General features: G+C 41.2%; 1 protein-coding gene across 2 annotated transcripts in view; it reads left to right on the forward strand.

The window, feature by feature from the left end:
• Positions 1-15,849, forward strand: part of PIP5K1A (phosphatidylinositol-4-phosphate 5-kinase, type I, alpha) — a 45,199-nt gene that overhangs the window by 26,311 nt on the left and 3,039 nt on the right. Inside the window, exons 3-12 of one of the 2 annotated variants that reach the window (XM_006861406.1) lie at positions 1,922-2,002; positions 3,822-3,952; positions 4,696-4,813; positions 4,979-5,131; positions 5,937-6,236; positions 9,581-9,786; positions 10,822-10,905; positions 11,745-11,793; positions 12,010-12,094; positions 13,473-13,605. In XM_006861406.1, the coding sequence (XP_006861468.1) occupies positions 1,922-2,002; positions 3,822-3,952; positions 4,696-4,813; positions 4,979-5,131; positions 5,937-6,236; positions 9,581-9,786; positions 10,822-10,905; positions 11,745-11,793; positions 12,010-12,094; positions 13,473-13,605 (1,340 nt within the window). Of the gene's footprint in view, positions 1-1,921; positions 2,003-3,821; positions 3,953-4,695; positions 4,814-4,978; positions 5,132-5,936; positions 6,237-9,580; positions 9,787-10,821; positions 10,906-11,744; positions 11,794-12,009; positions 12,095-13,117; positions 13,259-13,472; positions 13,606-15,849 lie in introns of both variants that reach the window. The other variant, XM_006861407.1, reaches the window with a different exon arrangement.

Below are 15,849 nucleotides of genomic sequence, written 5' to 3' on the forward strand. Positions count from 1 at the left end.
TTATTTAGTCCTGAAAGCAACCCCTGTGAGGTGTAGGTACTATTGTTCTATAGATAAGAAAGTAAGACTTAGAGGTAACATAACTTGCCAGAAGTCCCTTAATTAATAAATGGTGAGACTGGGATTCAAACTTGAGGCAGTCAGTCTGACAGTTAAACCAGCTCTTTCAACTGCTTTGCTGTTGCTGCCTCCTAGTCCCATACCTTCACTGAATATGAAGAAGTACTCTGTTTAACTACACAGAAACTGAAATTTCCTGTTTTTGTTTTCTGCAGGTCTTAACTTTCTTCCTATGGAGTATTTCTTTTCTTTTCTTTTTTTAATGTTTTATTTGAATTATGTGATAGTTTACATGGGAGAGCATTAGTTTTACATTCATCCTATTGTATATCATTTCATTGCTATGGTTACAGTCCCCTCCATGCATCATCAACCAACCAAAGGGTATACACTACAAGCCTGCCCCCCCGGTCATCAGCACACAGCCCCCCTCTCCCTCTCTGTGTCTAAAGTCCCCAACAGCTCCATCTCTCCATGTCATTGTCTCTGTCTCCATCTCAGGCATCACTGCTCCTTCTGGGTAGGGTTCCACTCTTAAGGAGTATTACTTAACCCTCGTCTCATTTCTTGCCTCTCTCCTGAGTTTTGTGAAAGGCACCTCAGAATGCTGATCGTTTTGGCCTGGGATTTAGGTTTTTTTCCTCCCAAACATCTTCCTGGATCTGTCGGGGTTTTCTGGTACTAAGGACCTTGCCAAGAAAAGTAGAAGTTGAATATTAGGTCATAAGATTGTGACATCCTCTTTCCTGTAACCTCTTTGCTTTCTAGTTTACTAACTTAATGAGTATTGAAATCATCAAGAGTGTCGTCATGTCTGTTGCTTTGTCATCTTAGCTTTTGGAAATAGCCTTCCAGGCTTTGCTCTACTAGTCTTGTTCCTAATTCCAGGATATGTGTGGGTGGATGACAAAGTCATGTCATCTTCATGGAATCTCATTGAGGCACTATGACGCTTATCTCAGAGGAGCCATCTTATTTTTTCTGCATTGTAATTCTTGGGATATATAATTACATTTGGCAGTGGCCAGATATCATATCTGTTAGTAGATTCAGTTTGAGCAGTTAATATTTGGATTATGTTGAGCGTTTGAGGGATAAGAGGGACATTAATTTCTTAAGCTAGTGAAAAAAGGAGTCTGTAGAACTCTGCATTTAACCTACCTTGCTTTTATAAACTGAAATCCTGTTTCCTAGGAGTGCTATTTTTCAATCTCTCCAGTTTCTACTTCAGTGATACTCCTTTTTATTTTCTACAGCAGTTTCATGAGAACCAAGAGTGAGATCTGTTCCTTAGAGTTTTCTCTGTTATTTTAGCCAGTTAATTCATTGGGAAGCAGCAATATAACTCTTATAAAAATGTGCTTAATCCAAACCATGGTATTTTCAATTGCTTCATATGCATGCAAAAGATGGACAATGAATAAGGACTATTGAAGAATTGATGTCTTTGAACTGTGGTGCTGGAAAATAATATGAATTTACCTTGGACCGTCAGAAGAATGAACAAATTTGTCTTGGAAGAATTATAGTCAGAATGCTCTTTGGAAGCAAAGATGGCGAGACTTTGTCCTGTAAATACTTTGGACCTGGTATCAGGAGGGACCAGTTCATGGAGAAAGACATCATACATAGAGTAGAGAGTCTGTTAAAAAGATGAAGACTGCCAATGAGATGGATTGACCTGACTGCAACAGTAGGTTCAAACATAGGAATGATTGTGAATAAGGTTCAGGACCACACACAACAACAACAACCTAGAATGTGTGGGTTGAGTGTTTTGATTTGATGCTGTACCATTAGTGTAGTTGTTTGTTGTATTATGTGAGAACTGTTATTAATCTTGGCTCTTTTTTTTTTTAAGGTGCCTGGTGCTTCTGGCATGCCCATTAAGAAAATAGGCCACCGGGGTGTTGATTCCACAGGAGAGACAACATATAAAAAGGTGTGTCTGGGTGGAACCTTTGTCATCTCACTCCAGAAGCTCAGTGGAGATAGATTTGTCCTCTTATATTATTATCCACATTTTACCCCATTTCTTGATAACCTAAGCTTTTGCATAGTAGCCATCATACAATTTGAACTTTAGGATTTACTACTTAAAGGGTTAATTGCCTCCATATGTATATGTGTATTGAAATGAGAATGTTGTTAACGGGCAAATTTGGTGCTAGATGCTGTTTCATTGAGCTGAAAAAACTGAGTTTGCTTGCTAAGTGTAAAGTTATAACTGGACCCTCAAAGCCATTTTTACCTTGCCATAGGGAACCATGTCACATGAAGTCTTTCTAACTTCTGGTACTGGATGGAGATAAAGTGAATAGGCAGCAATTTTTGAGTGATTTTCTTTCTGTCTCGCTTTCAAAATTGGAGTTTCAGCTGTCGGATTGTGACTGGAACACTTGCTTTTTGAGCGAAAGACATCAAACTGTGGAGAAATAGTAGTAGTAGCTGGAAAGATAAAATTGAACTGATGAAGATAAAACAGGAAAGAAATTTTACAGTACTGGGCAAATTTGAAGATGGTTAGACTTCCCTAAGGACAGTGTTCAACTTTCCTCTTAGCATTTGTAGATTGTCTTATATGGCCTATTTCTGGCCCATGTTAGTTTGTGTCTGTTCTCTGCCTTTATTGTATTGTCCAAATAGCACAGGTTAACTGACCCATATTCTCAGTCCAAAGGAGCTCTGGTAACATAGTGGTTACCAATCGGGCTGCGAACCTTAAGGTCAGTGGTTCGAAACTACCAGCCGCTCCGCCGGAGAAAGATGAGGCTTTCTACTCCCGTAAGGATTTACACCCTCGGAAACCCTGTACAGGGTCGCTATGGGTCGGCTCCGACTCGAAGGCACTTAACAACAATTCTCAGTCCAGGTAACCTTACTATGGAATAGACTCTCAGGTCAAGTCAATTCAACAAGCATATACTGAGCTCTTTATATTATGAACACTTAGTCTTACTGGGAAGGCAATTGTGTTGTAAGTAATTAGTTATAATTTTAATGCCTAATGAGAGCAAAATAGAAACACAAGTAATAGCTGGTGGGGATTAGAGATGAAGGAAATCATTTAGAGCAAAACTGTTTAATAGAACTTTTTACAGTGATTGAAATGTGCTATACTGTGCTGTCTAATACAGTAGCCACTAGCTAGCCACTTGAAATGCCTTGGAAGATGGAGGAAGTACATTTTTAGTCTTTTTGATATGGTACCATGGGTCGGAAGAGTGGGACTCTTGTATGCTAATTCTAAATGTAAATATTTCCTTTTCGGCAATAATTTGACTCTTTCATGCTTTTCTTCCTCATTATGCCACTCCGTTATCCTTGGGACACTAATCATGCCTTCATGCCTTGCCTTAGAGAACTGAAGCCTCTGTAGCCAGGTAGTCAGTCCGAATATTGGTTAATGTTAGTGTATTCTATGTCAAATGAATAAAATGTTTAAAAGACCTCAGATATCCTGGGGCAGAAACATTAGGAGTAAAACCTAAGCTTATTTTCTTGATAGAATTTATCTTCCAAATATAGATGTTTAAGCAGGCTGATAGGAGGGGACACCTTGCCTAGCTGAGGCTGTCACACATTGTTTCATCTTTGTTATTATGTATCTTCACCATACACTGCAAGGAGGAAACTGGATTGCCCCAGTTTAGTTATTCTAAATTACTGGAAGGGCATTTGCCTTCAGATATTCCCTCTGAGTATTTGTTACTATGGTTAGGCTTAATACTAGAAACTTACTTCTCATTTCTGTTTTTCAGACAACCTCATCAGCATTGAAAGGTGCCATCCAGTTAGGCATCACTCACACTGTAGGAAGTCTGAGTACCAAACCAGAGCGGGATGTCCTCATGCAAGATTTCTACGTGGTGGAGAGTATCTTCTTCCCCAGGTACAGAGGTTAATATTCAGGGGAATATCCTGGAAAATGTGGCTTTTTCTTATAAACCCCACGGTAATTTTAGGGGCTTGTTGTTGTTAAGTGCTGTCAAGTTGGTTCCGAACCATAGCGTCCCTCTAGACGGTTTCCAAGGAGCGATTGGTCAGCTTGAACCACCAACTTTGCAGTTCAAACCGACTTTGCAGTCTAGTGCTTAACCCACAGCACCACACCAGTACTCCTTTAGGGGCTTTGTTGTTGTTGTTAAGTGCCGTTGAGTTGGTTCCGACCCATAGCGACCCTGTATAGGGTTTCTAAGTAGTTGCTGGTGAGTTTGAACCACTGACCTTGCAGTTCAAATGGCTTTGCAGTCTGACGTATTAACTCACAGCGCCTTAGGGGCTTAGGCCTGGCTAATTTAGTCACCGGCCCACCCAGTCCTTAACCTGATTTTAATTCAGGTAGGTAAATCGGGGTGAAGTGGGTTTGGAGAGTTTGGAGAACAGATGCTCTCCTAGATCCTTCCATGAGCCTCTGGCCTGTGGAATGAGCCATGCATCAGGTAGGAGGTAAAATGAATCTTTCATGTGTCCATGACTTAATTTCCACGCTGTGCCTTTGTCTCATTTAAGTAACTGACTGATGTCATCCCACTGGTTCTTGAAGGAGGGATGTAATGGCCTGTGACTCTAAATGGTGGACTCCCTGGATAACAAAACTGGTAAATTGTGACTTCTCTTTATTTTATCCCACAGTGAAGGGAGCAACCTGACCCCTGCTCATCATTACAATGACTTTCGTTTCAAGACATATGCACCCGTTGCATTCCGCTACTTTCGTGAGTTATTTGGCATCCGGCCTGATGATTACTTGGTAAGCGTCTAGATTTCAGTACTCTGTGATGCCAATATCAGAGGGATGCTCCCAAAGGAAGATACATAGCTACTCGTCCCCAGTCTTGCTCTAGTTTTTCTGTAGAACATAATTGTGCATTTCTAGTATCTCTGAACCTTGTACTGTCTTCTCTCTGGGTCCTAGTACTCCCTTTGCAGTGAGCCACTGATTGAACTCTGCAGCTCTGGGGCTAGTGGTTCCCTTTTCTATGTGTCCAGTGACGATGAATTCATCATTAAGACAGTCCAACATAAAGAAGCGGAGTTTCTGCAGAAGCTACTTCCAGGATACTACATGGTGAGGGGGAGAAGAGACTGGCCTGGCTGTCAGTGCTGTCCACAAGGCTGGGGGAGCTCTGTCTTCAGTGGGAAAAAGCAATGTCAGTGCTTCAGTCTTGAGAGTATAGTTTATTTTTTGTGCTTTTTGCATCGTATCTCTTATCTTTCAATGGCTACAAGGGTTTTGTTTGTCAGTTCTAAGTGTTATTTGGCATAGACATTTTGCCCAAAGGGACGATTCAGTGATGTTTTTCTTTTCTGTTTTTTACTTCTATGTAGTGGAAAAGATGGGTTATTACCTTTAATAGTATGGTATTCAATCTCACTCTGACTTATATGTATTCTTGGAAGTTCTAGAGGAGATGTGATACTATATCCAGTGTAAAGGATTTTGTTGAAGAAATAGATCTGTCATACATTTCAGTATCCTGATTAGTTCCTGTAGCTCAGCTTGGGGGTGATAACATCATTGAGATAGATACACTGGAAAATTATAAACAAACATGGCGTTTGGAGAAGGTTGTTGTTGTTAAGTATGGTGGAGTCGGTTCCAACTCATAGTGACCCTGCACAGGGTTTCCGAAGTTATACATCTTTATGGGAGCAGAAAGCCTCATCTTTCTCCCGAGGAACTGCTGACGTTGAAGTTAGCAGCCCAGTTAGTAACCACTACACTACCAGAGCTCCATTTGGAGAAGGTAGGCAGGACCAACAGTGCCTGAATTTCAAACAGGTGGTGCCTGAATCCTGTGTAGAAGACAAAGAGGATAGATGGCAACTTACGTTCTTGAGTTTCACTGCTCTTTTTATTTTTCTGCCCTCAGAACCTCAACCAGAACCCTCGGACTTTGCTGCCTAAGTTCTATGGACTATATTGTGTACAGGCAGGTGGTAAGAACATTCGCATTGTGGTGATGAACAATCTTTTACCACGATCAGTCAAGATGCATGTCAAATATGACCTTAAGGGCTCAACCTACAAACGGCGGGCTTCCCAAAAAGAGCGAGAGAAGCCTCTTCCTACTCTTAAAGACCTGGACTTCTTACAAGATATCCCGGATGGTCTTTTTCTGGATGCTGATATGTACAATGCTCTTTGTAAGACCCTGCAGCGTGATTGTTTGGTGAGTTTGTCATATTTTCTTTTCTCAGACATCAAAAATCTTAGTCACTAAAACAGCCTGGTTGTTCTTAGGCAGAATCTGTAGTAATAGAACTCTGTTCTTAAGCCCAGATGATATGTACTTTTCTATTTAAAAGAACTTAACATTTGTTAATTGTCATACCTTTATCTTTTTACTTTCTCCATGTTTATCATCCTCACCTAGCTTTATCTTCTGTCCTAATTAAGTTGGGTCACATTCTATTTATTTTCATATTAACAACAACACTTCTCAGATTTTGGTCCTGCCTGCCTTCTCCAAACCTTATCTTGGGAACTGAATGCTGAAGACTGATCTAGAGTTTCTGTGGATATATGTTTTCCAGCTCTATCAGGGCCCTCTGTATTGCTCACCCATCTATTTCTTATTTTTCTCAACAGCAATTTCAGATGTTTGACACTCTTCAACCCACTATCAACCCCCATCCCTCCCCCATGTTGTTTCTCAGAAAACAACCTAAACTTTCTATCGTATCTCATCCCTTTATACCACTCCCATTGCCAATGACTATATCTACACGTAAACCAGGAAGGTATCCAGAGGACACGGAAAATACTACTCCACTGAGTAGTATCCAGTCTGTCTGGGCAGGACTGATGAAAGGAGATGGGGCTAGCACATATGTGGTACAATAGTGAATAATTACTATCAGGCTGACTGTGAGGGTTGGAAATGTAAAGGTAGACGTTTTATAGCAAAAAGAGGAGCGTGGTTGACTTTGCAGTCCGCGGGTGGAGGTCCCTGGGACCATCAAGGGAGAAGAGTGGAGTGCCGGGCCCTACCCAGAAAAACAGTGATGCCAGAGATGGAGGCAGAGACAATGATGTGGAGAGATGGAGTGTCTGGGGACTCTAGCCTCAGAGAGGGAGAGGGGCTGTGTGCTAAAGACCAGAGGGAGCAGGCTTGCAGGGTATAACCTTTGGTAGGTTGATGATGCTTAGAGGGGATTGAAACGATATACAGTAGAATGAATGTAAAGCTAATGTTCTCCCATGTAAACTATCACATAACTCACAATAAAACATTTTGAAAAACACAAACCAGGAACGCAGCAGCTCCGTGCGATAAACACTGGACTGTGAACCACAGGTCTGCAGTTCGAGCCCACCAGCCACTCCGAGGGAGAAAGATGAGGCTTTGTGCTCCTGTGAAGATTTAAAGCCTTGGAAACCCTATACAAGATTGCTCTGAGTTGAAAGAGACTCAGTGGTGCTTAACAACAACAACAGTTTAAAGCCATCCTTAACCGCCTTTCTTTCCAACTTGGGGGTATTCAAGCTCAACCCCTTTTATGCTCTGAAACCATTTCTTCCTGTGCTTCTGTTACTTACTTCCTTTCCCTCTTCTAGCTTCAGTCTCTGCTGGCTCTTTTTTCCTATGTAAAAGAAGTTTATCTGTTCTATATTAGGGTTAGATTAGGAGAGATCCGTTCTTCACCCCACCCTCTGACATCTTCATCTACTGATGGTTCCATCTCTCCTTTTACTTTCTCATCTCTTCTTCCTGCCTCGACCCACTGTGTTATGACTTTTGGTTTTAACACTTCAGTGAAAACCACTACCCTCTGACCACCTTGGAATCCTGGTGTGGTGCTGCAGGATAAGCACTAGATAGCAAGGTCAGTTTGATAATTCAAACCCACCACCTGCTTCTCAGAAATCTTATAAAGGGTTGCTATGAATTGGAACCGACTTGACAGCACTTAATAACAACAACATAGCCACCTAGATGTCGAAATCTTGACATTTATAGTGTTTGACAGTCTTCTTAACAATACCTCCCTTGGCTTTTGTGACGCCTTCCACTACCGATTTTTTTGGTCTCTGGTAATTCTTTCTCAGGGTGCTGTGGCAGAATGATTTTCTTCTCATTTCTTAATGTTGCCCATCCTTGTCCTTCTTTGTTCACTCTATCTGCTTCCAGGGTGATAATGTCTATTTTAGTTGAGTCCTTTGGTTATAAACATTAAAGACATAACTAAACCAGACTGCACAAAGAAATTAATCCTATGCTCTCTTCATCTTTCTCTTCTCCTTCCTACCAAAACACCTTTAGTTGAGTTACTGGCACTATGGGCGTGTACACTTTTTCTTTGTTTCAGAGTGGGACAAGGGTTGAGAACTTCAGGATACAGTTCTGACTCTGTATCAAATGCCTTCAGGCCTTGGCAATAGTCTTTCCTTTATTTACTTAGACTTCTTTGTGTTCCAGTTTATCCCTTATAAACTTGTTTATATATCACTTCTAGAGTCCTGGTGTGTGGTGCTGTGGGTTAATGTGCTGGTCCTCAAAGTCATTTGAACAGAAAGGTTGATGGCTCAAGCTTAACAGCACTCCTTAGAACCCTATACAGGTTTCTATGGGTCAGAACCAAGTTGAAGACACTGAACAATGATCTCTTCTGTAGTACCCTTCTATTAGTAATTATGTCCATTATTGCATATATTAGACTATATTGTATTTATTTTACATTTGTTTCCATCCTGAATTACAATACCTTTGAGAATATAAACACTCTCTTACATATCTTTTGAATTCCCATAACCAGACACAGTGCTTTTAAGCATGATGGGAATTAAATAAATGATCAACTGAATTGGAGCTGGTAATACAAGATTCTGCAACAGGTCTGCTCTGACATGAAGTGTTTTTTACTAGACCCTCCTTGTAGATTCTTTATAGCACAAATACATATTCCTTTTTTTCCTGAGAATATAATATTATTTTTGTGAAGATATACATAGAACAAATAAAGCAAGAATTGTGGGGCAGACTAAGAGACTTGAAAAAAATAACTTGTATTTACTCAAATGAGAGACTGCAGGGATGTAAATTTTTAAAATGACTGTTATTAAATACTGTTGCGTCAGTTCTGACTCATAGCAACCCTGTATAGAGTTTCTGAGGAACAGCTGGTGGGTTTGAACTGGTAATTAGCAGTCCAGTGCTTATCCTACAGCACCACACCAAAGATTGACTATTGTTGTTAAGTGATGTTGAGTCGATTCCAACTCATAGCAGCCCTTTATAGGGTTTCTGAGGAGTGACTGTTGAGCTTGAAATGCCAACCTTGAAGTTCTGATTGACCTTATAGTTCAGCGCACTAACCCACAGCGCCACAACAGGACTCAAAGAGTGACTAGGGGAGGTTAATTAACTAATCCAAGGACTAGGAGGAATAAAGGATAATCCTGTAGTTAGCACTAGAGACTTACTATGAAGAACAATTGTTACATGAAAGCTGTGAGTTCTTGAAAAATATCTCAAACCTCCCAAGTCTCTAATAATGATTTCTCCTTCTGTAGGTGCTGCAGAGCTTCAAGATAATGGACTATAGCCTTTTGGTATCCGTCCACAACATTGATCATGCACAGCGAGAACCCTTAAACAGTGAAACGCAATACTCAGTTGACACTCGAAGACCAGCCCCCCAAAAGGCTCTCTATTCCACAGCCATGGAATCCATTCAGGGCGAGGCTCGACGGGGTGGCACGGTGGAAACTGATGACCAGTAAGTGGATTCAAAGACATCAGAAAGGAGAGCATAGGTTCACAGCAGTTTTTCTTAAGGAAGGGGCCCAGCTTCTGGATGAAAGCAGTAACCCTGACTCAGCAGATAATGTCAACAGTATTAATGTTTACATAACTGGAGAATCAGCTTTCTTAGCTATACAAAAGAAGAGGAAGAGGTCTTAAATTCAGGGCTTGCAGTATATCTGAGGCAGTTTGTACCTTCTGCTCCATAGAATAAAGATGAGGCTTTGCTCTCAAAAGATTCACAGCTTTGGAAATCCTGTACAGGGTTGCTATGGAGTCAGAACCAACTTGACAGCACCTAACAACAAGTACATCTGAGGAGAACTGTCCAAGAAGAAGAGACAAATGAAATTATATTCAGAGTCATGTATACATGTCTGTAAATTACATTAGGAGTCCTGGTGTGACGCTGTGGGCTAATGCGTCAGACTGCAAAGTCATTTGAACTGCAAGATCAGTGGTTCAAGCTCACCAGCTCTTCCTTGGACCCCGATACAGGGTCGCTATGGGTCGGAACTGACTTGACAGTCAGTGCTTAACAACAACAACAAATTACATTAGAACTTTATTAAGAACAATTTATTTACAGACTTGTTTTTGGAAGGACCATCAAGGAAGTGTATCACAGATGTCTTTTAGGTGGTTTCATTGTTAAAGTATTCCATGGTATGATTCTTGAGAAGTCCAAGATATGAAAGTACTGAATTAATTGAGAGAGGATTCTCAAAATTACTGTGCAGCAGTGATTTTGGATTCCTTTTTGTAGAGTTGGGGTAGAAGAGGCACATAGGTGTGATGTAGAGAGAAAGAGGTTATAATACATGTTCTGGGGTGGCTCTTTGGGTTCAGAGAGGAATGGTGGGAGAGGATCCTACTTTTCGTCAGTTTACAGAAAATGGTAACAGTTATGTTTGCATCTCTGTTCCATGTCTTGATTTGACTGAAGGTTAAAAGAAGCTTCTACCTGCTAGCCAAATGTTTTCTTACATTTCCTTCTTGTTTTCTCCAGCATGGGTGGCATCCCTGCCCGGAATAGTAAAGGGGAAAGGTTGCTGCTTTATATTGGCATCATTGACATTTTGCAGTCTTACAGGTGAGGAGCTTATGCATCTCAGATTGGGGCAGGCAGGATGCAGATAGCCTTTCCGGTGACTTTTTTACATTGGTTTGTCACCAAGTTCTTCCTGAAGCAATAATGAATTGTTGCTTACCTCATGAGTTTTCAAATGGTATCTTATTTCTTTGTTTTTGCTCTGTTCGGCTTCCTCACTCTACCACCTCCCCAAACATGACATAAATCTTATGTGGAAAGCTGAGTCAGTCCCCAGAATCACCCGGGTAGAATACACCATCTGTCTGACTCTTCTTCTGTAAAAAAAACCTTCGAGATGAGTCATACTCCACATTCAGACATAGATGGAAACATGGTCTCTTTTCCACAGAGGAAAAACAAGAGGGTCACTGTGTCCTGTAAAGCATACTAGCCTGTGAAATGAAGAGGCAGTGAAGTGGTAATGAGGGAGGAGCTGGAAGTGTTAGATCTCAGTTCTGTTCCTGTAAGGTGTCTGGTTCTAAGGAGAACTGGGCAGTATTTACTGATCCCAGAGTATTGATCCAATTTTAATTCCCTTTTGCAGGCTTGCTTGTCCATCTGTTTGCCTCTCTTTTTATAGTAAACATTCTTGTCCTTGACTTGCCTTTACCTATGTGGTGGTAATTAACGTACCTAAAAACAACATTGGTCTCCATGCTGAACAAACACTATCATAGCTGTTTGGAAAGCCAGCATATCATAGTGGACTTACTTTTTCAGCTTCTGATTTTTCAAGTTTTTCTATGATCATTACTCATTTAATCCCTTAAAATAGAAAAATAATTAAGGTTATTCATTCAAAAACGATGTGAATGCGTAATACAACCTTTTCTTGGCAGGTTTATTAAGAAGTTGGAGCATTCTTGGAAAGCTCTGGTACATGATGGCGTAAGTAGCATAGCAGTCAGCTGGAGGCTCTGTTCCCACTTCTGCCTCCCTTACTCATGATTTGTCCTTTCAACTTCTTTCATTTATTCCTTATCTCCTTTGATTTGTGGGTTCTACCCTTCTTCTAAGGTCTCAGTCTAGAGGAAAATGGCCCTTGGACTAAAGGCCCCCTTGCTTGGGCTTTCCCCTCTAATTCTACAACCATCCCCTCTGCAGGATACCGTATCAGTGCATCGCCCAGGCTTCTATGCTGAACGGTTCCAGCGCTTCATGTGCAACACAGTATTCAAGAAGATCCCCTGTAAGTGGCTTCTACCAGTTGACCCCTCAATGGCTCCCTTACCCCAAGAGATGGGGGACAGGACATCTCTGTCAGAGAGCTGCCAAGGCCAAAGTCCTTTCCTTCACCCACATCCTGTGAGCGCTGCTGCCCGTCCTTGTGTCAGTCACTTTGTCTGTCCCAGTCGTTTCCAAGTTGCTGCTTTCCCCCTGGCTCTTCTCCCTACATGTGTCATTGAGGTGAGGGGCATTTCTGGGTAACTGGTGGGATTGCAAAAAAATGTGTAGTTGTGGGTATAGGATCCATTCCACCAGCTGAGGTGGTCAGAACCAAACTTTTATGGACAGAGGTGAGCAAGGATATTTTCAGTTTTCTATTTCCATCCATATGCATAGAGCTGAAGTGTTGTCAGACTAGAATCAAGTGACTGGAGAAGCATTTACTGATTTCTGCTTCTCTCGAGTGTCTAGGTTGGGAAGCACCACAGCGTCCATGCTGCTGTCACTGGCACATTCCAACTCCTCTTTGCTATATTCTCATCATAGACATCAGTTGTCCCTCAGTAAGACAAGAATAACTAGGCATACCAAACAGACTTAAGAAACATGGAAAAAAAATTTTTAAAGTCTTTTCAGAGTGGTATATAAGCAAGTATAAATTATCACAGTACTGTATACATAAATACTAAGAAGATGTAAAATAAAAGGGTTGTTTTTATCAGATTTTATTGGAGGATATTGTTAAAGAAGGGAATTATGGAATAGAGGACATTTTATCAGTACAAATCCATTAAGGTTATAGGTATGAGTAGGGAGATATGTATGTGGCTCATTCCTTTAGGTTTTCTGCTTTCTAAAGTGAAGTGAATGAGATAACCATCTGGGGAAAGTAGTTCATAAAGCCCATCTTTGTTGCCATTAACTCTGCTTACCACTTTACAGGACCACTTTGGGTTTGGGTTTGGGACACTGGCAATTTGTATCTATGTCTTGGTGATGGTTTCTTAGGTGGGTGCTAAGTAGGCTTTCTCTTTCCCTTTTGAAGTGAAGCCCTCTCCTTCCAAAAAGTTTCGGTCTGGTGCATCTTTCTCTCGGCGAGCAGGCTCCAGCGGCAACTCCTACTGCCAGCCTACAGTATCTGGGGAACACAAGGCACAAGTGACCACAAAGGCAGAAGTGGAGCCAGGTCAGCGTCAGGGCTGGGGTCCCCATGTAATTGGTACCCCCTCCCTTCCTTCTTTTCTGAGCTCTTAATTAGCTGACTAGGATCTCTGTTCCCCATTTCTATCCAGGAAAAGCCAAGTTTTTACATATTTTTTCCTCCCTGTATTCTCTCTGTTTTCTTCTCTTTTCTATATATTGATTTTCTCTCCTCTGCCTTTTTTTTTTTTCCTCTTCAGGTGTCCACCTTGGTCGCCCTGATGTTTTACCACAGACTCCACCTCTGGAGGAAATCAATGAAGACTCACTTATTTCTGACCTCAGCTTCACAAAACCCATAGTTGAAGAAGATTTGCAAATGCTAACTACAAGGTTAGTTCCATGGCCTCTTTCTCCAGATGCATATTCTCCAGGAAGATACTCTTAAAATTCTATGTTTCCCAGGCATCATTGTTTGTTTTTTACTCTTCACTAAGATGCTCTGGTAGCATAGTGGTTACAAATCAGGCTGCGAACTGCATGGTCACCAGTTTGAAACTACCAGCTGCTCCAAGGGAGGAAGATGAGGCTTTCTGCTTCCATAAAGATTTACTGCCTCAGAAACCCTGTTCAGGGTCACTATGGGTCTGAACCAACTCATTGGCACTTAACAACAACAACAGATTTGTACAGGTTCACCTTCTTAAGTAATGTTAACTAGAAAGGTGTGTCAACATCTCTACATCTTTAGGGGATGGAGGAAAGCCTTTGTGTGCAGATTTTTTTGATGTTCAATAAAAATAGCCTAACTAATTCAACATTCTTTGGTGAGTTGAATAAGAATTCTTAGCCTGTGATTTAAGCCTGGAAAAAGGTTTCTGGACAGTAAAGACAATGAATTATCAATATTCCTAGAGTTGTCCACTGTAAAGATAATGACTTAATTTGTTACCTCGTGTATGAGAAAGGAGTCTTGGTGATGCAGTTAAGTATTCAGTTGCTAACTGAGAAGTCAGTGATTCAAATGCAGCAGTCTGCTTTGTGGAAGAAAAGAGTAGTTTGCTTCCATAAAGATTTACATTCTCAGAAACTATGGGACAGTTCTACTCTGTCTCAAAAGGCCAGTATGAGAATTGACTAGACAGCTGTGAATTGGTATGTGGGTGTGTCTATTGTATCAAATATGTTACCCCCAATTTAGTGGCTTAAAATAACAAATATATCATCATTCCTGTGTGTCAGGAATCCTGGCACAATTTAGCTGAGCCCTCTGGCTCAAGGTCTCATGAGGTTTCAGTCAAGCTAGGTCTATCAGATCTTAATTTGGATTCAACTGAGAGAGGAATTTTAAGCTCACTTATGTGATTATTGCTAGGATTAGTTCCATTTAGATTATTGGACTGAGGGCCTTAGTTCCTTGCTGGCTGTTGCTGGAGGCCTTCCGTAGTTCTTTGCCAAATGAGCCTTCCCATAGGATATCTCAGAACATAGTGGCTAGCTTCCCTCAGATTAAGTGAGACCACATGCCTAAGGAGAAGCCAGTCTTTTTGTAGCTTAGTCTCAGAATTAACATCCCATCTCCCATGCTGCATTCTTTTCACTAAACCTAGCCCACACTTCAGAGGAAGAGATTGCATAATGATGTGAATGCTAGGAGACAGGGGGAACATTGGGGAACCTGTTACAGTCTACTCTTTGGCTCCCAAATGATTCACATCCTTCCTTCCAAAACCAAAGTCTCAGCTCATTACAGCATCAGCTCACAGTTGAGAATTTTGTTGTATAAATCACCTAATTGTGGATAAGGCTTCCCATCTGTAGTTTCCTTAGCACAGCTCTTTTCAAGTATAGTACCTTCCATCTGTGGACCTGGAAACGAAAGAAACAAGTTATCTGCTCTATGCATACCCAGCATACAACAGTGGGGTTAAGTATAAGCTAACCATTATACACATTTCACGCTTTGAGCATGGTGACTCCATAGGCTAAGCATTGGACTGTAAATCACAAAGTCAGTGAGTGGTTTGAGTCCACCAGCTGCTCTGAGGGAAAAAGATGAGGCTTTCCGTTTCTACAAAGATGTGGAGTCCTGGTATGGCACTGTAGGATAAACACTGGACTGCAGGTTGGTTTAAACCGCAAGGTCAGTGATTCAGATTCACCAGCCACCCCTCGGAAGCCCTGTATAGGATTGCTATGAGTTGGAACTGACTCAGTGACAACAACATACACATTTCTGTTCAAAAAGGGGAAAATGGGAGGCAAGGAGTCATTGATCACAACTGTTCTGAATCCAGAAAATGTTAGCAGTTCTCTAATAACTCTCAAAGTATGGAAATCATTCTCATGGTTTTTCACTCCATTATCTGGGCTCTTGGTTTTGCCCCCTGAGTCTTCATTTTTTTATGAAAGCTAGAATGTTTTTGCAACTGAGTAGTTTTCTCATCTTCCTTCCTGCCAGTAGAATTTTGGGGATCCAGTGTAAGGACCAAACTGATTTTGCCTACCTAGAAACTGCTTGACTAAACGCTAGTCAGGCTCAGGAAAGCATTTTAAATAGACAAGGCCTCAGTTATTAGTTCCCTTCAGAGGCAAGGTCAATCTCCATTCTGTACATTAGCCTGAACACGTACTCTA

The sequence above is a fragment of the Chrysochloris asiatica genome, unplaced genomic scaffold (genome assembly GCF_000296735.1).
Source record: "Chrysochloris asiatica unplaced genomic scaffold, ChrAsi1.0 scaffold00042, whole genome shotgun sequence".
Classification (NCBI taxonomy): domain Eukaryota; kingdom Metazoa; phylum Chordata; class Mammalia; order Afrosoricida; family Chrysochloridae; genus Chrysochloris; species Chrysochloris asiatica.